The 24,642-nt window shown below is 46.0% G+C and overlaps 1 protein-coding gene across 1 annotated transcript in view; it reads left to right on the top strand.

Annotated features, from left to right (window-relative positions):
• The window catches only part of LOC130298275 (oocyte zinc finger protein XlCOF6-like), an 85,026-nt gene that overhangs the window by 7,332 nt on the left and 53,052 nt on the right, over positions 1-24,642 (top strand). Inside the window, exons 4-7 of the mRNA XM_056551205.1 lie at positions 8,344-8,470; positions 8,554-8,618; positions 8,785-8,971; positions 15,582-16,721. Coding sequence (XP_056407180.1) covers positions 8,344-8,470; positions 8,554-8,618; positions 8,785-8,971; positions 15,582-16,721 — 1,519 coding nt within the window. The remainder of the gene's footprint in view (positions 1-8,343; positions 8,471-8,553; positions 8,619-8,784; positions 8,972-15,581; positions 16,722-24,642) is intronic.

Here is a 24,642-nt window from a genome sequence, read left to right as displayed (position 1 = left end):
GGACATTATACAGTAATGGAGGGGTCTGGTGATGACTGGAGAGGTGACACTGCTGGGAATGCTGGGACATTATACAGTAATGGAGGGGTCTGGTGATGACTGGAGAGGTGACACTGCTGGGACATTATACAGTAATGGAGGGGTCTGGTGATGACTGGAGAGGTGACACTGCTGGGACATAGTACAGTAATGGAGGGGTCTGGTGATGACTGGAGAGGTGACACTGCTGGGACATTATACAGTAATGGAGGGGTCTGGTGATGACTGGAGAGGTGACACTGCTGGGACATTATACAGTAATGGAGGGGTCTGGTGATGACTGGAGAGGTGACACTGCTGGGACATTAAACAGTATTGGAGGGGTCTGGTGATGACTGGAGAGGTGACACTGCTGGGACATTATACAGTAATGGAGGGGTCTGGTGATGACTGGAGAGGTGACACTGCTGGGACATTATACAGTAATGGAGGGGTCTGGTGATGACTGGAGAGGTGACACTGCTGGGACATTATACAGTATTGGAGGGGTCTGGTGATGACTGGAGAGGTGACACTGCTGGGACATAGTACAGTAATGGAGGGGTCTGGTGATGACTGGAGAGGTGACACTGCTGGGACATTATACAGTAATGGAGGGGTCTGGTGATGACTGGAGAGGTGACACTGCTGGGACATTATACAGTAATGGAGGGGTCTGGTGATGACTGGAGAGGTGACACTGCTGGGACATTATACAGTAATGGAGGGGTCTGGTGATGACTGGAGAGGTGACACTGCTGGGACATTATACAGTATTGGAGGGGTCTGGTGATGACTGGAGAGGTGACACTGCTGGGACATTATACAGTAATGGAGGGGTCTGGTGATGACTGGAGAGGTGACACTGCTGGGACATTATACAGTAATGGAGGGGTCTGGTGATGACTGGAGAGGTGACACTGCTGGGACATTATACAGTAATGGAGGGGTCTGGTGATGACTGGAGAGGTGACACTGCTGGGACATTATACAGTAATGGAGGGGTCTGGTGATGACTGGAGAGGTGACACTGCTGGGACATTATACAGTAATGGAGGGGTCTGGTGATGATTGGAGAGGTGACACTGCTGGGACATTATACAGTAATGGAGGGGTTTGGTGATGACTGGAGAGGTGACACTGCTGGGACGTTATACAGTAATTGAGGGGTCTAGTGATGACTGGAGAGGTGACACTGCTGGGACATTATACAGTAATGGAGGGGTCTGGTGATGACTGGAGAGGTGACACTGCTGGGAATGCTGGGACATTATACAGTAATGGAGGGGTCTGGTGATGACTGGAGAGGTGACACTGCTGGGACATTATACAGTAATGGAGGGGTCTGGTGATGACTGGAGAGGTGACACTGCTGGGACATTATACAGTAATGGAGGGGTCTGGTGATGATTAGAGAGGTGACACTGCTGGGACATTATACAGTAATGGAGGGGTCTGGTGATGACTGGAGAGGTGACACTGCTGGGACATTATACAGTAATGGAGGGGTCTGGTGATGACTGGAGAGGTGACACTGCTGGGACATTATACAGTAATGGAGGGGTCTGGTGATGACTAAAGAGGTGACACTGCTGGGACATTATACAGTAATGGAGGGGTCTGGTGATGACTGGAGAGGTGACACTGCTGGGACATTATACAGTAATGGAGGGGTCTGGTGATGACTGGAGAGGTGACACTGCTGGGACATTATACAGTAATGGAGGGGTCTGGTGATGACTGGAGAGGTGACACTGCTGGGACATTATACAGTAATGGAGGGTTCTGGTGATGACTGGAGAGGTGACACTGCTGGGACATTATACAGTAATGGAGGGGTCTGGTGATGACTGGAGAGGTGACACTGCTGGGACATTATACAGTAATGGAGGGGTCTGGTGATGACTGGAGAGGTGACACTGCTGGGACATTATACAGTAATGGAGGGGTCTGGTGATGACTGGAGAGGTGACACTGCTGGGACATTATACAGTAATGGAGGGGTCTGGTGATGACTGGAGAGGTGACACTGCTGGGACATTATACAGTAATGGAGTGGTCTGGTGATGACTGGAGAGGTGACACTGCTGGGACATTATACAGTAATGGAGGGGTCTGGTGATGACTGGAGAGGTGACACTGCTGGGACATTATACAGTAATGGAGGGGTCTGGTGATGACTGGAGAGGTGACACTGCTGGGACATTATACAGTAATGGAGGGGTCTGGTGATGACTGGAGAGGTGACACTGCTGGGACATTATACAGTAATGGAGGGGTCTGGTGATGACTGGAGAGGTGACACTGCTGGGACATTATACAGTAATGGAGGGGTCTGGTGATGACTGGAGAAGTGACACTGCTGGGACATTATACAGTAATGGAGGGGTCTGGTGATGACTGGAGAGGTGACACTGCTGGGACATTATACAGTAATGGAGGGGTCTGGTGATGACTGGAGAGGTGACACTGCTGGGACATTATACAGTAATGGAGGGGTCTGGTGATGACTGGAGAGGTGACACTGCTGGGACATTATACAGTAATGGAGGGGTCTGGTGATGACTGGAGAGGTGACACTGCTGGGACATTATACAGTAATGGAGGGGTCTTTTGATGACTGGAGAGGTGACACTGCTGGGACATTATACAGTAATGGAGGGGTCTGGTGATGACTGGAGAGGTGACACTGCTGGGACATTATACAGTAATGGAGGGGTCTGGTGATGACTGGAGAGGTGACACTGCTGGGACATTATACAGTAATGGAGGAGTCTGGTGATGACTGGAGAGGTGACACTGCTGGGACATTATACAGTAATGGAGGGGTCTAGTGATGACTTGAGAGGTGACACTGCTGGGACATAATACAGTAATGGAGGGGTCTGGTGATGACTGGAGAGGTGACACTGCTGGGACATTATACAGTAATGGAGGAGTCTGGTGATGACTGGAGAGGTGACACTGCTGGGACATTATACAGTAATGGAGGGGTCTGGTGATGACTGGAGAGGTGACCCTGTTGGGACATTATACAGTAATGGAGGGGTCTGGTGATGACTAGAGAGATGACACTGCTGGGACAATATACAGTAATGGAGGGGTCTGGTGATGACTGGAGAGGTGACACTGCTGGGACATTATACAGTAATGGAGGGGTCTGGTGATGACTGGAGAGGTGACACTGCTGGGACAATATACAGTAATGGAGGGGTCTGGTGATGACTGGAGAGGTGACACTGCTGGGACATTATACAGTAATGGAGGAGTCTGGTGATGACTGGAGAGGTGACACTGCTGGGACATTATACAGTAATGGAGGGGTCTGGTGATGATTGGAGAGGTGACACTGCTGGGACATTATCCAGTAATGGAGGGGTCTGGTGATGACTGGAGAGGTGACACTGCTGGGACATTATACAGTAATGGAGTGGTCTGGTGATGACTGGAGAGGTGACACTGCTGGGACATTATACAGTAATGGAGGGTTCTGGTGATGACTGGAGAGGTGACACTGCTGGGACATTATACAGTAATGGAGGGGTCTGGTGATGACTGGAGAGGTGACACTGCTGGGAATGCTGGGACATTATACAGTAATGGAGGGGTCTGGTGATGACTGGAGAGGTGACACTGCTGGGACATTATACAGTAATGGAGGGGTCTGGTGATGACTGGAGAGGTGACACTGCTGGAACATTATACAGTAATGGAGGGGTCTGGTGATGACTGGAGAGGTGACACTGCTGGGACAATATACAGTAATGGAGGGGTCTGGTGATGACTGGAGAGGTGACACTGCTGGGAGATTATACAGTAATGGAGGGGTCTGGTGATGACTGGAGAGGTGACACTGCTGGGAGATTATACAGTAATGGAGGGGTCTGGTGATGATTGGAGAGGTGACACTGCTGGGACATTATACAGTAATGGAGGGGTCTGGTGATGACTGGAGAGGTGACACTGCTGGGACATTATACAGTAATGGAGGGTTCTGGTGATGACTGGAGAGGTGACACTGCTGGGACATTATACAGTAATGGAGGGGTCTGGTGATGACTGGAGAGGTGACACTGCTGGGACATTATACAGTAATGGAGGGGTCTGGTGATGACTGGAGAGGTGACACTGCTGGGACATTATACAGTAATGGAGGGGTCTGGTGATGACTGGAGAGGTGACACTGCTGGGACATTATACAGTAATGGAGGGGTCTGGTGATGACTGGAGAGGTGACACTGCTGGGACTTATACAGTAATGGAGGGGTCTGGTGATGACTGGAGAGGTGACACTGCTGGGACATTATACAGTAATGGAGGGGTCTGGTGATGACTGGAGAGGTGACACTGCTGGGACATTATACAGTAATGGAGGGGTCTGGTGATGACTGGAGAGGTGACACTGCTGGGACATTATACAGTAATGGAGGGGTCTGGTGATGACTGGAGAGGTGACACTGCTGGGAATGCTGGGACATTATACAGTAATGGAGGAGTCTGGTGATGACTGGAGAGGTGACACTGCTGGGAATGCTGGGACATTATACAGTAATGGAGGGGTCTGGTGATGACTGGAGAGGTGACACTGCTGGGACATTATACAGTAATGGAGGGGTCTGGTGATGACTGGAGAGGTGACACTGCTGGGACATTATACAGTAATGGAGGAGTCTGGTGATGACTGGAGAGGTGACACTGCTGGGACATTATACAGTAATGGAGGGGTCTAGTGATGACTTGAGAGGTGACACTGCTGGGACATAATACAGTAATGGAGGGGTCTGGTGATGACTGGAGAGGTGACACTGCTGGGACATTATACAGTAATGGAGGAGTCTGGTGATGACTGGAGAGGTGACACTGCTGGGAATGCTGGGACATTATACAGTAATGGAGGGGTCTGGTGATGACTGGAGAGGTGACACTGCTGGGACATTATACAGTAATGGAGGGGTCTGGTGATGACTGGAGAGGTGACACTGCTGGGACATTATACAGTAATGGAGGGGTCTGGTGATGACTGGAGAGTTGACACTGCTGGGACATTATACAGTAATGGAGGGGTCTGGTGATGACTGGAGAGGTGACCCTGTTGGGACATTATACAGTAATGGAGGGGTCTGGTGATGACTAGAGAGATGACACTGCTGGGACAATATACAGTAATGGAGGGGTCTGGTGATGACTGGAGAGGTGACACTGCTGGGACATTATACAGTAATGGAGGGGTCTGGTGATGACTGGAGAGGTGACACTGCTGGGACAATATACAGTAATGGAGGGGTCTGGTGATGACTGGAGAGGTGACACTGCTGGGACATTATACAGTAATGGAGGAGTCTGGTGATGACTGGAGAGGTGACACTGCTGGGACATTATACAGTAATGGAGGGGTCTGGTGATGATTGGAGAGGTGACACTGCTGGGACAATATACAGTAATGGAGGGGTCTGGTGATGACTGGAGAGGTGACACTGCTGGGACATTATACAGTAATGGAGGAGTCTGGTGATGACTGGAGAGGTGACACTGCTGGGACATTATACAGTAATGGAGGGGTCTGGTGATGATTGGAGAGGTGACACTGCTGGGACATTATCCAGTAATGGAGGGGTCTGGTGATGACTGGAGAGGTGACACTGCTGGGACATTATACAGTAATGGAGTGGTCTGGTGATGACTGGAGAGGTGACACTGCTGGGACATTATACAGTAATGGAGGGTTCTGGTGATGACTGGAGAGGTGACACTGCTGGGACATTATACAGTAATGGAGGGGTCTGGTGATGACTGGAGAGGTGACACTGCTGGGAATGCTGGGACATTATACAGTAATGGAGGGGTCTGGTGATGACTGGAGAGGTGACACTGCTGGGACATTATACAGTAATGGAGGGGTCTGGTGATGACTGGAGAGGTGACACTGCTGGAACATTATACAGTAATGGAGGGGTCTGGTGATGACTGGAGAGGTGACACTGCTGGGACAATATACAGTAATGGAGGGGTCTGGTGATGACTGGAGAGGTGACACTGCTGGGAGATTATACAGTAATGGAGGGGTCTGGTGATGACTGGAGAGGTGACACTGCTGGGAGATTATACAGTAATGGAGGGGTCTGGTGATGATTGGAGAGGTGACACTGCTGGGACATTATACAGTAATGGAGGGGTCTGGTGATGACTGGAGAGGTGACACTGCTGGGACATTATACAGTAATGGAGGGTTCTGGTGATGACTGGAGAGGTGACACTGCTGGGACATTATACAGTAATGGAGGGGTCTGGTGATGACTGGAGAGGTGACACTGCTGGGAATGCTGGGACATTATACAGTAATGGAGGGGTCTGGTGATGACTGGAGAGGTGACACTGCTGGGACATTATACAGTAATGGAGGGGTCTGGTGATGACTGGAGAGGTGACACTGCTGGGACATTATACAGTAATGGAGGGGTCTGGTGATGACTGGGGAGGTGACACTGCTGGAACATTATACAGTAATGGAGGGGTCTGGTGATGACTGGAGAGGTGACACTGCTGGGACAATATACAGTAATGGAGGGGTCTGGTGATGACTGGAGAGGTGACACTGCTGGGAGATTATACAGTAATGGAGGGGTCTGGTGATGACTGGAGAGGTGACACTGCTGGGACATTATACAGTAATGGAGGGGTCTGGTGATGACTGGAGAGGTGACACTGCTGGGACATTATACAGTAATGGAGGGGTCTGGTGATGACTGGAGAGGTGACACTGCTGGGACTTATACAGTAATGGAGGGGTCTGGTGATGACTGGAGAGGTGACACTGCTGGGACATTATACAGTAATGGAGGGGTCTGGTGATGACTGGAGAGGTGACACTGCTGGGACATTATACAGTAATGGAGGGGTCTGGTGATGACTGGAGAGGTGACACTGCTGGGAATGCTGGGACATTATACAGTAATGGAGGGGTCTGGTGATGACTGGAGAGGTGACACTGCTGGGACATTATACAGTAATGGAGGGGTCTGGTGATGACTGGAGAGGTGACACTGCTGGGAATGCTGGGACATTATACAGTAATGGAGGGGTCTGGTGATGACTGGAGAGGTGACACTGCTGGGACATTATACAGTAATGGAGGGGTCTGGTGATGACTGGAGAGGTGACACTGCTGGGACATTATACAGTAATGGAGGGGTCTGGTGATGACTGGAGAGGTGACACTGCTGGGACATTATACAGTAATGGAGGGGTCTGGTGATGACTGGAGAGGTGACACTGCTGGGACATTATACAGTAATGGAGGGGTCTGGTGATGACTGGAGAGGTGACACTGCTGGGACATTATACAGTAATGGATGGGTCTGGTGATGACTGGAGAGGTGACACTGCTGGGAATGCTAGGACATTATACAGTAATGGAGGGGTCTGGTGATGACTGGAGAGGTGACACTGCTGGGAATGCTGGGACATTATACAGTAATGGAGGGGTCTGGTGATGACTGGAGAGGTGACACTGCTGGGACATTATACAGTAATGGAGGGGTCTGGTGATGACTGGAGAGGTGACACTGCTGGGAATGCTAGGACATTATACAGTAATGGAGGGGTCTGGTGATGACTGGAGAGGTGACACTGCTGGGACATTATACAGTAATGGAGGGGTCTGGTGATGACTGGAGAGGTGACACTGCTGGGACATTATACAGTAATGGAGGGGTCTGGTGGTGACTGGAGAGGTGACACTGCTGGGACATTATACAGTAATGGAGGGGTCTGGTGATGACTGGAGAGGTGACACTGCTGGGACATTATACAGTAATGGATGGGTCTGGTGATGACTGGAGAGGTGACACTGCTGGGAATGCTGGGACATTATACAGTAATGGAGGGGTCTGGTGATGACTGGAGAGGTGACACTGCTGGGACATTATACAGTAATGGAGGGGTCTGGTGATGACTGGAGAGGTGACACTGCTGGGACATTATACAGTAATGGAGGAGTCTGGTGATGACTGGAGAGGTGACACCGCTGGGAATGCTGGGACATTATACAGGAATGGAGGGGTCTGGTGATGACTGGAGAGGTGACACTGCTGGGACATTATACAGTAATGGAGGGGTCTGGTGATGACTGGAGAGGTGACACTGCTGGGACATTATACAGTAATGGAGGGGTCTGGTGATGACTGGAGAGGTGACACTGCTGGGACATTATACAGTAATGGAGGGGTCTGGTGATGACTGGAGAGGTGACACTGCTGGGAATGCTGGGACATTATACAGTAACACCACTGGAGGGGTCGGGGTGATGACTGTATCATTATGTGTCAGGTTCCTATAAGGTGTCAGGACGTGGCGGTCTATTTCTCCATGGAGGAGTGGGAGTATGTAGAAGGACACAAGGATCAGTACAAGGATCAGGTCATGATGGAGGATCAGCAGCCCCTCACATCACCAGGTAATAGACATGACTATATACACACGTCCTCTCATTATTTGTATGTAAAGAATGAATTCAGTCTCTGTATGTGTTCCCTACAGTCAGATCCAGTAAGAGAACAGCACCAGAGAGGTGTCCCCGTCCTCTTCTTCCACAGGATGATCAGGTAGATGGAGATATTCCCTATGATCTGTAGAAGGGCTGTGAAGCTCTTGTGGTCAGTCCCCTCACCCTCCATGACTCCTCATCTCCTGCTCATCTATAACATCCCATGTGACTTCTCCTACTGTCTGATGACTTTTACTATATTTCTTCCACATCTTATGAATCAGGGAGAAGATCCGAACAATATTAATGCTCCAGAGACAGATGTGAGCGGTGAAGAGCAGTATAAGGAGGACATTCCTACAGGAAGAGATCTGATCTATATTAATGCTACAGACATAAAGAAAGAAGAAGAGACAGATATGAGCAGTGATGAGCAGTATAAGGAGGACATTCCTACAGGTAACCTCCCAGGTGAATAGTAACCACAAATGCAGAGAACAGTCACAGATTCTGCTCAGTCACCGAATGTAATACATTTTTTATGGCATTTTTTAAAGGTGTACTCCGATGAAAAAAGATTTTTTTATCAACTGGTGCTAAGTTATAAGTTAGAATTGTAAATTACTTCTATTTATAAATAGTTATCCTTCCAGTACTAATCAGCTGTTGAATGCTCCAGAGGAAGTTGTGTAGTAATTTCCAGTTTGACCACACTGCTCTCCGCTGCCACCTCTGTCCATGTCAGAAACTGTCCAGAGCAGGAGAGATTGATAGATTCTACCCTCTGTTTGTGGCAGAGAACCAAGCCATAGAGGAGTATGTTACAGATGGACTGTCCCAGGGGTTCATCCACAAATCTAGTTGAGGCCCCTGGGATTGGTGAGTTGGGGCCCCTGGGATTGGTGAGTTGAGAACCCTGGGATTGGTGAGTTGAGTCCCCTGGGATTGGAGAGTTGAGGCCCCTGGGATTGGAGAGTTGGGGCCCCAGGGATTGGAGAGTTGAGGCCCCTGGGATTGGAGAGTTGGGGCCCCTGGGATTGGTGAGTTGAGGCCCCAGGAATTGGTGAGTTGAGGCCCCAGGAATTGGTGAGTTGAGGCCCCAGGAATTGGTGAGTTGATGCCCCTGGGATTGGTGAGTTGAGGCCCCTGGGATTGGTGAGTTGAGGCCCCTGGGATTGGTGAGTTGAGGCCCCTGGGATTGGTGAGTTGAGGCCCCTGGGATTGGTGAGTTGAGGCCCCTGGGATTGGTGAGTTGGGGCCCCTGGGATTGGTGAGTTGAGGCCCCTGGGATTGGTGAGTTGAGGCCCCTGGGATTGGTGAGTTGAGGCCCCTGGGATTGGTGAGTTGGGTCCCCTGGGATTGGTGAGTTGAGGCCCTGTATCAATCGCAGGGGCCTCAATCACATTACAGTCTTATCCAAAGTAACTTATAGAGAATCTGACCCCTTGTTCTCCACACTAAAGCCAATATACGGGGTTATAGTGGGGTAAACAGCTTTACAAAGAGGGGTCACTTACTCACATCCGTGTAGTATATGCAGAGTTCCGGCGCTGTAATCTTTAGCTGCATTGCTACGTTGTGAGAGATTGTTCTGTATTACAAACTGGAGAAATGTGAATTCCACGAAGGTCACAAACGTTTTCCACCCTGAAAGCTGCCGTCACCACAGCTCCCATCCTGGGTCACCACAACCCAGCTTTCCCGTTCATACGATGCGTCTGAGACAGAATAGGTGTCTCACCTTCCTACCCCAGAGAGACCATTTTATCCTTATAGCTTTATTACCAGGAAACGTTCCTCAGTGGCCATCATTTGTCCCTCAAGAAGTGGCCGCACTTGTCTGTGGGTACTACCGGACCTTTTCTAATTCTTATGGATCACAAACACTTCATTTACCTCCCTGCGGCCAAATGTTTATCTCTAGGACAGGCTAGGTGGCCTCTCTTCTTCTTCTCCCCATTTTATTATGTGTCTCCTTTCTTCTTGGCACTAAGAACACTAAGGCCGGGTTCAAATGGCTGAAAATGTGCAGAATGAACACCCAGAAATCATGGACGGACATTCCGCACATTTAAATGATCCGATGCAATCACTACACCTCACTACCTCCTTGATGGGGTCGGATTATGAGGTCTGCAGTATCCTTGACTCCCATATGTCCAGGGGCGGCCTCCAGTATCTAATCCTCTGGAAAGGCTATGGACCAGAGGAACGGTCCTGGGTCCCAGCTACAGATGTACGTTCTCCTGCCCTTCTCCGTGCCTTTCATGCTTAATTCCTTCACACATCTGTTGCTCCCCTATGTGGAGGGTTTGTTTAGAGGTGGGTACTGTGAGGGCTCTTTCCTTTCCTTTGTTCCACTTCTGGTTTCTCAGACAACAAAACCTTAGCTGATATTAATGAGCACCTCCTTATTTTCCTGGCTACCTTTCAATCAGCCAGCCCATTCCCTGCTGGGTCCTGGCTATTTAACGGCTTGTTACTAATAGAAGAAATGGAAGACGGCACTCCGGTATTGGTGTCCAAATTCAAAAAAGGTGGTTTATTGATCCCAATACATACAGAATGATGCGACGTTTCGACCTAACAATAAGTTCTTTATCAAGCACAGTGAAATAAGGAACAAACATGTGTTATATAGGGTCACCAATTGATGACATCATAAGGAGGAGTTAACCTCAGAGGCGGAGGGAGTTACCCTTAAAGTGACAATGGGTGTGTCAGAAAATGACATAAGTAAACACAACATAGTGAAATAAACAGTATCGTGTACATAAATAGAAAGTGTTACATAGTAATCCAATATACAGAGTTCCTAAAGAACATCCCGATTCTCCGATCTTCATAACTAACAAAAATACCATACAGATGACTTCTAATTGTCCAACCTGTACTCCGGTATAAACAATGTGGTCAGCCAATCCGGAGAGGGACCCGTATCCATGGTGTGTCCGCTTGTAGCCGGCTTGTAAACAAAGCAAACGCGCATGTCCAACGGGACCATGCGTCGGAAGTTACGTCCATTCACAGGGTGATGCGCCAATAAGTGCCAAGTTGCACGGCGCATGCGTGCTGTGCAGTACCGATATCCCGGCGGCCATTACAAGTATGGGCAGTACCTTCTTTTCTGTACTTGCGCAGTATGTTGGCCCGCTCCGGGTCCGGCATTATAAATTCTGGCAACCAATGGCTAACACAATCTCTAGGGCAAAAAAGGCGTAAAGTAAGCATGGGTCATAAACCAATCATGTAAAACAGACAAACAAAGTCATTACTCTGGTCATAAGGGTAATATTGGTACTGGCTTACCATGTTATGGATAGTATATTACAATCCATTTCCCATGGGCCGGTGACCGGGGAAACTAACAGTGACTAGGACCGCACTAAGGCGTATTCCCATTCCCAAAGTAACCCCATGTTACACATTGTGCTGTGTTCATACATTGCATATTTGCCAGGATTTTTCAAAACTGCATAAAAATTATGCTGTTACCATAGTTGCGCAAATTGCGGAAAACTATGTAACCATGGAAACGTGTGAACTAATCTGAAGACTTCAAATCTACAGAAAACAACTAAATTGTGAATATAGATAAAGTTTTGCCTCGCTGCAATATTTCTCCAAAAACCACTCACCTTGAATAAGAAAGTGTCCTGATAAGTTCCATAAGGTAGGGGGGGGGGGCGGTGTGGTTCTCCCTCGGCTTTCACCTCTTTTCTGTCCTCCGCACTCTTGGCTCCTTCTTTTAACCCTTTTCTCTTCTGTCTTTCTCCTTCCTTTCTTCCCCCATGATCAGACATTTTATCCTTTGGAGATGGGAGAAGATGTCTGTGGGCGGAGTACCCCTTTAACCCCTTAAGGACCAAGGACGTACCGGTACGTCCTTGGTCCTGCTCTCCTGATATAACGCGGGGTTACACAGTAACCCCGCGTCATATCACGGCGGGCCCGGCGTCATAGTGAAGCCGGGACCCGCCTCTAATAGCGTGCAGCGCCGATCGCGGCGCTGCGCGCTATTAACCCTTAAGCCGCGCGCTCAGAGCTGAGCCGCGTGGCTAAAAGTGAAAGTTGTCGGCTAGCTCAGTCGGGCTGTTCGGGATAGCCGCGGCTAATCCCGGCATCCCGAACAGCTGACAGGACAGCGGGAGGGCCCCTACCTGCCTCCTCGCTGTCCGATCGCCGAATGACTGCTCAGTGCCTGAGATCCAGGCATGAGCAGTCATGCGGCAGAATCGTTGATCACTGGTTTCTTATGAGAAACCAGTGATCAATGATGAAGATCAGTGTGTGCAGTGTTATAGGTCCCTATGGGATAACAATGATCAGTATAAGAGATCAGTGTGTGCAGTGTTATAGGTCCCTATGGGATAACAATGATCAGTATAAGAGATCAGTGTGTGCAGTGTTATAGGTCCCTATGGGATAACAATGATCAGTATAAGAGATCAGTGTGTGCAGTGTTATAGGTCCCTATGGGATAACAATGATCAGTATAAGAGATCAGTGTGTGCAGTGTTATAGGTCCCTATGGGATAACAATGATCAGTATAAGAGATCAGTGTGTGCAGTGTTATAGTCTCCTATGGGATAACAATGATCAGTATAAGAGATCAGTGTGTGCAGTGTTATAGGTCCCTATGGGATAACAATGATCAGTGTGTGCAGTGTTATAGTCCCTATGGGATAATAATGATCAGTATAAGAGATCAGTGTGTGCAGTGTTATAGGTCCCTATGGGATAATAATGATCAGTATAAGAGATCAGTGTGTGCAGTGTTATAGGTCCCTATGGGATAACAATGATCAGTATAAGAGATCAGTGTGTGCAGTGTTATAGGTCCCTATGGGATAATAATGATCAGTATAAGAGATCAGTGTGTGCAGTGTTATAGGTCCCTATGGGATAATAATGATCAGTATAAGAGATCAGTGTGTGCAGTGTTATAGGTCCCTATGGGAGCTATAACACTGCAAAAAAAAAGTGAAAAAAAAAAAGTGAATAAAGATCATTTAACTCCTCCCCTATTAAAAGTTTGAATCACCCCCCTTTTTCAATAAAAAAACACAGTGTAAATAAAAATAAACATATATGGTATCACCGCGTGCGGAAATGTCCGAATTATAAAAATATATCATTAATTAAACCGCTCGGTCAATGGCGTGCGCGCAAAAAAATTCCAAAGTCCAAAATAGTGCATTTTTGGTCACTTTTTATATCATTTAACGATCAATAAGTCCTATCAATGCAAATATGGTACCGATAAAAACTTCAGATCACAGCGCAAAAAATGAGCCCTCATACCGCCCCATACGCGGAAAAATAAAAAAGTTATAGGGGTCAGAAGATGACAATTTTAAACGTATTAATTTTCCTGCATGTAGTTATGATTTTTTCCAGAAGTGCAACAAAATCACCTATATAAGTAGGGGATCATTATAATCGTATGGACCTACAGAATAAAGATAAGGTGTAATTTTTACCGAAAAATGTACTACGTAGAAACGGAAGCCCCCAAAAATTACAAAACAGCGTTTTTTTTTTCAATTTTGTCGCACAATGATTTTTTTTTGCGTTTCACCGTAGATTTTTGGGCAAAATGACTGACGTCATTACAAAGTAGAATTGGTGGCGCAAAAAATAAGCCATCATATGGATTTTTAGGTGCAAAAATTGAAAGAGTTACGATTTTTTAAAGGCAAGGAGCAAAAAACGAAAATGCAAAAACGGAAAACCCCCCGGTCCTTAAGGGGTTAAGATTCCCGGTTTAGGTTGTATTGTGTCTGTAGTCAGTGACTGTGTTATGCAGCTGTCCTCACTCTGTATACATCATGCTGTGCTGAATGGGATTTTGTCATAGACTTCCATGGTCTGTACTTACACTGTACGGCTCTTTACTCACTTTTCAGTAAAATAAGTTTAAATAAAAAAAAAATAAAAAAAAAGGAGTAAAAGATAACGCTATGTTATACATACCGATCGTACCAACCTGATCTATGAGGAGAACAAGTCTATTTTACTGCACATAACATGATTGCTAGGACTCTGTCACTGCCGGGACTCTGCTATTCATACAGCCTGTCTATGGTCGGCCCTAATGGATCAATACAGTAAATACTGTACTGATCTGTATGAGCAATCCAATGACTGCTCATACAAGTTCTATAGAGGGACCAAAAAGCGTTAAAAAAAATTTTTTAAAGATTTTTTTTTAAATGTAAATCCCCCCTCAAATAATATGTAAACTTTTTTGTTGTAAAAATGTAAAGCAATTTTTGTTTTAATTGTTTTTAAAAAGCAGTAAAGCGTAACAAAAACTATGCAAATTAGATATCACTGTGATCGTATGGACCGGACCTATATTTTAATGCACAGTTAATACAATGTAAGATCCGTCCCACAAAAAACAAGCTCTCAAATGCAGTGTAGATGCAGTGTTCCTGTGTTGTTAAGGGGTTAAAGGGGTATTCCAGGAATTTTTTTTTCTATGCTACAGGGGCTGTAAAGTTAGTGTAGTCCATAATATAGTGTCTGTACCTGTGTGTGTCGGTTTTCTTACAATTCTTATGTGATTTTCACCCCAATATTTATTTTTAACAGCATACAAAATGACTGTTGTCTCAGATTTTTCCCAGGTTGCAATGCAGCTGAGACCTGACATCACTAGTCACCTGATGACAGGGAGCCTGTCTGCTTCAATGGGTGGAGCGATCGCTTGGTGGGAGAGAAATCAATCTACAACTAATGCAACAGCTGTAGGCACCCTGATTGAAAACCACAGGTCTTTTGAATGGGTGCAGCTCATTTATGTTTCAATGGGTGGGGGTGGCTGATGTGTGGGAGGGGGTAAAATGGAATTATGGGATTTGTAGGCAAAGAAGGAAACTCAAACAGGAAATACCAGTTCACAAAAAGCTAGCCACAGTGTTATATAATCTCACAACATAGCCATATAGCCCCAAAACAAGTGCAGATCCTTCCTAAGCATGTCCATTACTGCCTGCCAGGTACGTACTAAAATCACCTTATGGTGGAGAACCCCTTTAATACTGATAATAAAATCTGTGTTATTCTCTGCAGATTCTTGTACCAGGAGATCAGAGGAGAATCTTATATCTTCAGATTATAAAGCAGATGATGATATCACACAAGATACATATGAAGAACATTCCATTATCCCAGATACACCCTCAGCCCTTCACAGCCAAGATCTGTCATCTCATCCTTATATACAGGTTCTGTCTTCTCACTCATCACAGGATGTTAAGGAAAAAGGTCACAGAAGGGGTGTTGGACACGTAAGAGATCATACAGGAAAGAAACCATATTCATGCTCAGAATGTGGGAAATCTTTTACTCAGAAATCAGGTATTGTTACACATCAGAGATATCACACAGGAGAGAAGCCATTTTCATGTTCAGAATGTGAAAAATGTTTTACTAAGAAATCAGATCTTGTAGTACATCACAGAACTCACACAGGGGAGAAGCCATTTTCATGTCCAGAATGTGGGAAATGTTTTGCTAAGAAATCAGATCTTGTTAGGCATCAAAGAACTCACAAAGGCAAGAAGCCATTTTCATGTTCAGAATGTGAAAAATGTTTTACTAAGAAATCAGATCTTGTAGTACATCACAGAACTCACACAGGGGAGAAGCCATTTTTATGTACAGAATGTGGAAAAGGTTTTACTAAGAAATCAGATCTTGTAGTACATCACAGAACTCACACAAAAAAGAAGCCATTTTCATGTTCAGAATGTGGAAAATGTTTTAATAAGAAATCACATCTTGTTGAACATCACAGAACTCACACAGGGGAGAAGCCATTTTTATGTTCAGAATGTGGGAAATGTTTTACTCAGAAATCAATTCTTGTTGTACATAAAAGAACTCACACAGGAGAGAAGCCATGTTCATGTTCAGAATGTGGGAAATGTTTTACTTTTCAATCAAGTCTTGTTAGACATCAAAGAACTCATACAGGAGAGAAGCCATTTTCATGTTCAGAATGTGGAAAATGTTTTGTTCAGAAATCAAATCTTGTTCAACATCAAGGAACTCACACAGGGAAGAAGCCATTTCCATGTTCAAAATGTGGGAAATGTTTTACTCAGAAACCGCATCTTGTTGTACATCAAAGAACTCACACAGGAGAGAAGCCATTTTCATGTTCAAAATGTGGGAAATGTTTTACTAAGAAATCAAGTCTTCATCAGCATCAAAGAAAAGAACTCACACAGGGGAGAAGTCAATTCAGAGGAATAATTGATGCAGATAACGCATCTATATATTAACCATGTACATAGTGATAGTTGACAGTAATATATATATATATATATATATATATATATATACACACACTTCATTTCCAAACTTGTTACCAATTGTTAATAAAAGTTTTCTTTCTTATATGATTTATTATTCTTATATTCATCTCCGCACACTGGACTTATAATAAATGTAATATTGTCCCTGAGGTTGTATATAGGGAATGTAACGCGTCAGTGTTGTCCCCGCCCCCTTCTCATTATGATTATAGAGACTTTAATTCAAGGCATCAGACAGGATCCGCGCGTCTCCCTTGAAGATCGTCTCTTCTGAACATAAGACGCTGCAGATACTTTTATTTATCACAAACCCTAGACCAGCGTTTCCCGTCTTGACGTCTATTTTCGGTCTCAGATCATAAAATCCATTTTTCTATATGAGAAGTCGTCAATATGTCAGCGTCCCCCGGGTTCAGTAAACATCGGTGTAATTCTTTTCCTTTTCTTTGTCCTCCCCGGGGTATAAAATCCCTAGAGATCTGATCACATCTGGTACAAGATCTCTTTACTTCACACTTTGCGCCATTATTACACGGATTGAAGACCCAGTTACACGCTCGTAAATTCCCATATATGTCGTGGATTGGAAGGAAAAAGGTTCTTTATTTATTCTTTTACATAAACAATTGCATAACAAATACAAAGTAATAAAGTTTACCTCTTCAAGAAGTTGCTCAAAATTCTAACAATGTTTCTCATATTTAAAGGAGTACTCCGGCGCGCACTTTTTTCCTTTTATCCCGTCCGGGCTGCAAAATAAAAGAAAACACACTTTCTCTTACCTGCCAACGAGCCCCCGGAGCTCCGGTACACTCCGGTACAGGTGTTCGGTCCCCGGGCTGTATTCTTCTTACTTCCTGTTAGCCCGGCACGTCACACGGAGCTTCAGCCTATCACCGGCCGCAGCGATGTCCCGCCTCTGCTGGTGATAGGCTGAAGCTCCGTGTGACGTGTTGGGCTAACAGGAAGTAAGAAGAATACAGCCCGGGGACCGAACACCTGTACCGGAGTGTACCGGAGCACCAGGGGCTCGTTGGCAGGTAAGAGAGAGTGCATTTTCTTTTATTTTGCAGCCCGGAAGGGATAAAATGAAAAAAGTGCGCGCCGGAGTACTCCTTTAACTGAAAGAAGAGAAACTGGTTAATCAAATGTTTAATATTTCAGAGTTTGTCCAGTTTAAGGAAAATTCTCCTATTGTGTAGTAAGTAAAGACGAGTCGAGAGCAAAGAAAAAAAGAAATGAGAGAAAAAGAAAGAAAGAAAGAAGGGGAGAGAAGAGAAAAAAAACAAAAATAAAACCCCAATAACTTAGAAATAGGTTAAAATTGTAACTTTGCCTAAACCTAAATTCCAGCCATTTGGTCAGTGGTCTGCAGTGGTCACATATTTATCATTTGCGACTTATGTCAAAAGTCGCTATTTTGTGCGCAAAGGTACATTTTTAGGCGCAAAGCTAGACCACTTACCAGTAGGTGTGAGAATAATTTCTACCTTCCACAATTCAACCTTTAACCCCTTCCCACAGAATCCCGTCTATAGATGGCAAATTGCGCAGGTCCCTCAGGCATTCTGCTGTCTATAGACGGCATTCAGTTAACCCCGCGATGCGCGACATCACACGGGTTAACTGGCAGAGGTCCCGCTGTTACCAGCCCGATGGCCGATAACTTATACCGATATTCTGGTATAAGTTTTGGGCTATTTCTCCCCCCCTCCCCCCTCAGAAGCCGCTGCAGATCAATGAGTTAAAGCTGGCACTTTAAATCAATGAACTGCAGGGGCTTTAGTGGGGCCAGAGACCGCCGCCCGCTTCTCTCCCCTGCCTGTCCTGGGGTCCTCCCAAGTCCAACCGCCACCGCTGCCCCATTGCCTCCCCCATCCCAGGTTTTATAATTACCTGTTCCCGGGGTCCGCGCTACTTCTGGCTCCAGCGGCGTCCTGAGCTGTCACTGTGCGCACTGAAGGTGACGTCGCGTTGATGACATCACTCGTCATTGCGCAGCGCACAGGACGCCACAGGAGCCAGAACATGGCCCAGCAGATGTCCCCAATCTGGTCCCCAATCTGTTCTCCTCCAGTTGTTGCAAAACTACAACTCCCAGCATGCCCCTCGGCTGTCTGGGCATGCTGGGAGTTGTAGTTTTGCAACAACTGGAGGCACACTGTCTGGGAAACATCATCTGTTTTCCAACTCCCAACCCATGTGCCTCCAGCTGTTGCAAAACTAAAACTCCCAACATGCACTGACAGACCATGCATACTGGGAGTTTCAGTTTTGCAACAGCTGGAGGCACATGGGTTGAGTTATGTTACAAACTCTGTGTTTTGCAACCAGTGTGCCTCCAGCTGTTTCATAACTACAACCCCCAGCATGCACGGACAACCAAAGGGCATGCTGAAAGTTATAGTAGTGAGCCTCCAGCTGTTGCATAACTACAAGTCTCAGCATGCCCTTCTGTCACTGCATGCTGAGAATTGTAGTTTTGCAACAGCTGGAGGTTTGCCCGGCTATGCGCTGACAAGTGATTGCCAGTCCATGGCCAGTATTTGTCGGCGCTTTCGCATACCAACGCTCACCCCGTGGTGTACCCCTATAGGTACATGTACATTGGGAACCCAGGCCTCTGGTTGTTGGTCTGACTCTTTTTTAGAAAAGGCGTTTAGACAGGAGAGCTGCACCTTATCCATCATTACTCCTGCGCATTATTGATGAATAAGGGGAACGCTAGTCAAAGAATAGACAAAAAAATGGTGGAAATGTGATCTAACACAGACATTTCTTGATAAATGTCCCCCCTATGTATAGTTTATATTTCCATCATAAAATTGAGATGTTTTTACTTTTGGACGACATCAGAGGCTTCAAAGTTCAGCAGCAATTTTTCACAAAATTTTCAAAATTCAAATTCTTCAGACACCAGTTCAGGTTTGAAGTGGATTTGAAGGGTCTTCATATTAGAAATACCCCATAAATGACCCCATTATAAAAACTGCACCCCTCAAAGTATTCAAAATGACATTCAGAAAGTGTGTTAACCCTTTAGGTGTTTCACAGGAATAGCAGCAAAGTGAAGAGAAAATTCTAAATCTTCTATTCTTACACTCGCATGTTCTTGTAGACCCAATTGTTCAATTTTTACAAGGGGTAAAAGGAGAGAAATCTTCCTAAAATGTGTAATGTGTAAGGAAATACCTCATATGTGGATGTAAAGTGTTCGGCGGGCGCAGTAGAGGGCTCAGAAGGGAAGGAGCAACAATGGGATTTTGAAGAGCCAGTTTTGCTGAAATGGTTTTTGGGGGGCATGTCACATTTAGGAAGCCCCTATGGTGCCAGAACAGCAACAAAAAAAACACATGGTATACTATTTTGGAAACTACACCCCTCAAGGCACGTAACAAGGGGTCCGGTGAGCCTTAACACCCCACAGGTGTTTGATAAATGTTCATTAAAGTGGGATGTGAAAAGGAAAAATTAGATTTTTAAAACTAAAATGCTGGGGTTACCCCAAATTTTTCACAAGTGGTAATAGGAAAAAATGTCCCCCACAATTTGTAAATACATTTCTTTGGAGTAAGGACATACCTCATATCTGGGCGTAAACTGCTCTGCGGGTGCACACCAGGTCTCAGAAGAGCAGGAGCGCCATTTGGCTTTGGGAGAATTTTGTCAGGGGCCTTGAGCGTTTACAGAGCTACCATGGAGCCAGAGCAGTGGGACCCCCCTTCAAGTGCCATCATTTTGGAAACTACACCCCTCAGGGAACGTAACAAGGGGTACAGTGAGTATTTACACTTGGTGTTTTGAACAGTGGGCCGTAAAATAACAAAATAGTTTTTTTTTTCACAAAAATGCTGGTGTTATCCCAAATTTTTCATTTGCACAAGGAGTAATAGGAGAAAATGCCCCCAAATGTTGTAACCCCATTGCTTCCGAGTATGGAAATACCCCATATGTGGGTGTCATAGAGGCTCAAGAGTCATAGAGCTATGTTTGCATTTGAGGCCTATGGCATATCAGTAGCTGACGGTTACATATATTCAGAGGAAAATAACAAAAAGGAAAAACCCACATGTGACCCTATTACAGACAGTACCCCCCCCCCCCCCCCCCCCCGGGAAAGGTGTATAGGCAGTGGCGTTGCGACCCAGGTGCGGCCTGCATCGGGTGACACGAACCTAATGGGGTGACACCAAGACGCTCCGCAGCACCCACCCCCCCTCCCGAGCCACACCGACTCCCCCCTTCTGTGCCCGACCGGCCTCCTGTCCGTCAGGAACAAACCCCCCCCCCCCCCCGCGCCTTCACGTGCGCTGTGCGGTGCGCCCATCCGTCAGTTTGTGTGACTGTGTGACTCTGTGTGTGTATTTGTGTGACTCTGTGTGTGTGTGTTTGTGCGACTGTGTGTGACTGTGTGTGTTTGTGACTGTGTGACTCTGTGTGTGTGTTTGTGTGGCTGTGTGTGTGACTGTGTGACTCTGTGTGTGTGACTCTGTGTGTGTGTGACTGTGTGTGTATGTGACTCTGTGTGAGTGTGACTCTGTGTGTGTGTATGTGACTGTGTGTGTGTGACTGTGTGACTCTGTGTGTGTGTGTGACTCTGTGTGTGTGTGTGTGACTCTGTGTATGTGACTGTGTATGTGACTCTGTGTGACTGTGTGTGTGTGTGTGTGACTGTGTGACTCTGTGTGTGTTTGTGTGACTGTGTGTGTGACTGTGTGTGTGACTCTGTGTGACTGTGTGTGTGTGTGTGACTGTGTGACTCTGTGTGTGTGTGTGACTGTGTGTGTGACTGTGTGTGTGTGTTTGTGTGACTCTCTGTGTGTGTGACTGTGTGACTCTGTGTGTGTGTGCGACTCTGTGTGTGTGTTTGTGTGACTGTGTGTGCGTGTTTGTGCGACTCTGTGTGTGTGACTCTGTGTGTGTTTGTGTGACTGTGTGACTCTGTGCGTGTGTGTGACTGTGTGACTCTGTGTGTCTGTCTGCCTGTGAGTGTGTGTCTCTCTGACTGTGTGTGTGTGTTTGTGTCTCTCTGTGTTGTCTGTGTATGTGTTTTTTTTTTTGGGGGGGAGGGGGGGGTTTGAACCAGCGATCTAATGTGGGGAGACTTTGACCCATTGTGGGGAACCTGCTGCCTAATGTGGGGAAACTACTACCAAATGTGCAGAGTCTATACTATCTAATGTGGGGAAACTGCTACCTAATGTGGGGAATCTATGCTACCTAATGTGGGGAAACTGCTACCTAATGTGGGGAATTTGTGCTACCAAATGTGGGGAGTCTATGCTACCTAATGGGGGGAATCTGTGCTACCTAATGGGGGGAACTGCTACCTACCTAATGTGGGGGAACTGCTGACTACCTAAAGTGGGGGAACTGCTGCCTACCTAATGCTCCCCCCCGGCAGTAGCACCCTCATCATCCACCAGCAACATCCCCCCCCCCCAGCAGTAATACCTCCATCAGCAGATCCCAATGGTGGATGATGGGGGTGCTCCTGCCAGGAGGATGATCCTGCCGATGGATGATGGGGGTGATACTGCCAGGGGGGATGGCCAGTAGCACCCTCATCATCCTCCAGCAACACCCCCCCAGTAGTAGTACCCCCATCATCCACTAGCAACACCACCAATATCCCCCTCCCATGGTAATAGCATCAGCTAACGGATGTTGAGGGGTGTTACTGCGGTTGTGGTATTATATTCAGAGGGTGCACTGTATGGCAACATTATATTCAGAGGGCGCAGTTTGTGGTAGTATTATATTCAGAGGGCGCAGTGGGTGGTAGTATTATATTCAAAGGGTACAGTGTGTGGCGGTATTATATTCAGAGGGTGCACTGTATGGCAACGTTATATTCAGAGGGCGCAGTTTGTGGTAGTATTATATTCAGAGGGCGCAGTTGGTGGTAGTATTATATTCAGAGGGTACAGTGTGTGGCGGTATTATATTCAGGGGTACAGTATGTGGCAGATTTATATTCAGAGTGTACAGTATGTGTTGGTATTATATTCAGAATGTACAGATGTGTGGTAGTATTATATTCAGTGGGTACGGCGTATGGAAAGTTTATAATCAAAGAGTATAGTAGTATTATATTCAGAGGGCGCAGTTTGTGGTTGTATTATGTTCAGAGGGCGCAGTGGGTGGTAGTATTATATTCCGAGGGTACAGTGTGTGGCAGTATTATATTCAGAGGGTACAGTATGTGGCAGATTTATATTCAGAGTGTACAGTATGTGTTGGTATTATATTCAGAATGTACAGTGTGTGGTAGTATTATATTCAGTGGGTACGGTGTATGGAAGGTTTATAATCAAAGAGTATAGTAGTATTATATTTAGAGGATACAGTGTCTGGCAGGTTTATAATTAGAGATGAGCGAACTTACAGTAAATTCGATTCGTCACAAACTTCTCGGCTCGGCAGTTGATGACTTATCCTGCATAAATTAGTTCAGCTTTCAGGTGCTCCCGTGGGCTGGAAAAGGTGGATACAGTCCTAGGAGAATCTTTCCTAGGACTGTATCCACCTTTTCCAGCCCACCGGAACATCTGAAAGCTGAACTAATTTATGCAGGATAAGTCATCAACTGCCGAGCCGAGAAGTTCGTGACGAATCGAATTTACTGTAAGTTTGCTCATCTCTATTTATAATAATACTTGTTTTCATATAGAGGATGAGAATACGCTGACATAGTGAGGAGAAGTCTGGGCGTCACATTCTGCAGAGAGAATTTTTAGTTGGACCAGGCAGTATGTACCATCTGAATTAGATAAGAGAAGACTATAGAGAAGACGTCACCTGTAGTCACTGATATTATTCTGTATTCTCCTCACTATAGAGAAGACGTCACCTGTAATCACTGATATCATTGTGTATTCTCCTCACTATAGAGAAGACGTCACCTGTTGTCACTGATATCATTGTGTATTCTCCTCACTATAGAGAAGACATCACCTGTAGTCACTGATATCATTGTGTATTCTCCTCACTATAGAGAAGACGTCACCTGTAATCACTGATATCATTGTGTATTCTCCTCACTATAGAGAAGACGTCACCTGTTGTCACTGATATCATTGTGTATTCTCCTCACTATAGAGAAGACGTCACCTGTAGTCACTGATATCATTGTGTATTCTCCTCACTATACAGAAGACGTCACCTGTAGTCAGTGATATCATTGTGTATTCTCCTCACTATAGAGAAGACGTCACCTGTAGTCACTGATATCATTGTGTATTCTCCTCACTATAGAGAAGACGTCACCTGTCGTCACTGATATCATTGTGTATTCTCCTCACTATAGAGAAGACGTCACCTGTAGTTACTGATATCATTGTGTATTCTCCTCACAATAGAGAAGACGTCACCTGTAGTCACTGATATCATTGTGTATTCTCCTCACTATAGAGAAGACGTCACCTGTAGTCACTGATGTCATTGTACATTCTCCTCAATATAGAGAAGACGTCACCTGTAGTCACTGATATCATTGTGTATTCTCCTCACTATAGAGAAGACGTCACCTGAAGTCACTGATATCATTGTATATTCTCCTCACTATAGAGAAGACGTCACCTGTAGTCACTGGTATCATTGTGTATTCTCCTCACTATAGAGAAGACGTCACCTGTAGTCACTGATATCATTGTGTATTCTCCTCACTATAGAGAAGACGTCACCTGTAGTCACTGATATCATTGCGTATTCTCCTCACTATAGAGAAGACGTCACCTGTAGTCACTGATATCATTGTGTATTCTCCTCACTATGTCCAATCAGAGCTGTAGTCACTTGTTAGTTCTACA

The sequence above is a fragment of the Hyla sarda genome, assembly GCF_029499605.1.
Source record: "Hyla sarda isolate aHylSar1 chromosome 1 unlocalized genomic scaffold, aHylSar1.hap1 SUPER_1_unloc_7, whole genome shotgun sequence".
Lineage (NCBI taxonomy): Eukaryota > Metazoa > Chordata > Amphibia > Anura > Hylidae > Hyla > Hyla sarda.
Note: the sequence above shows the minus strand (reverse complement) of the source record. Positions and strands in the feature narration are given on the sequence as shown.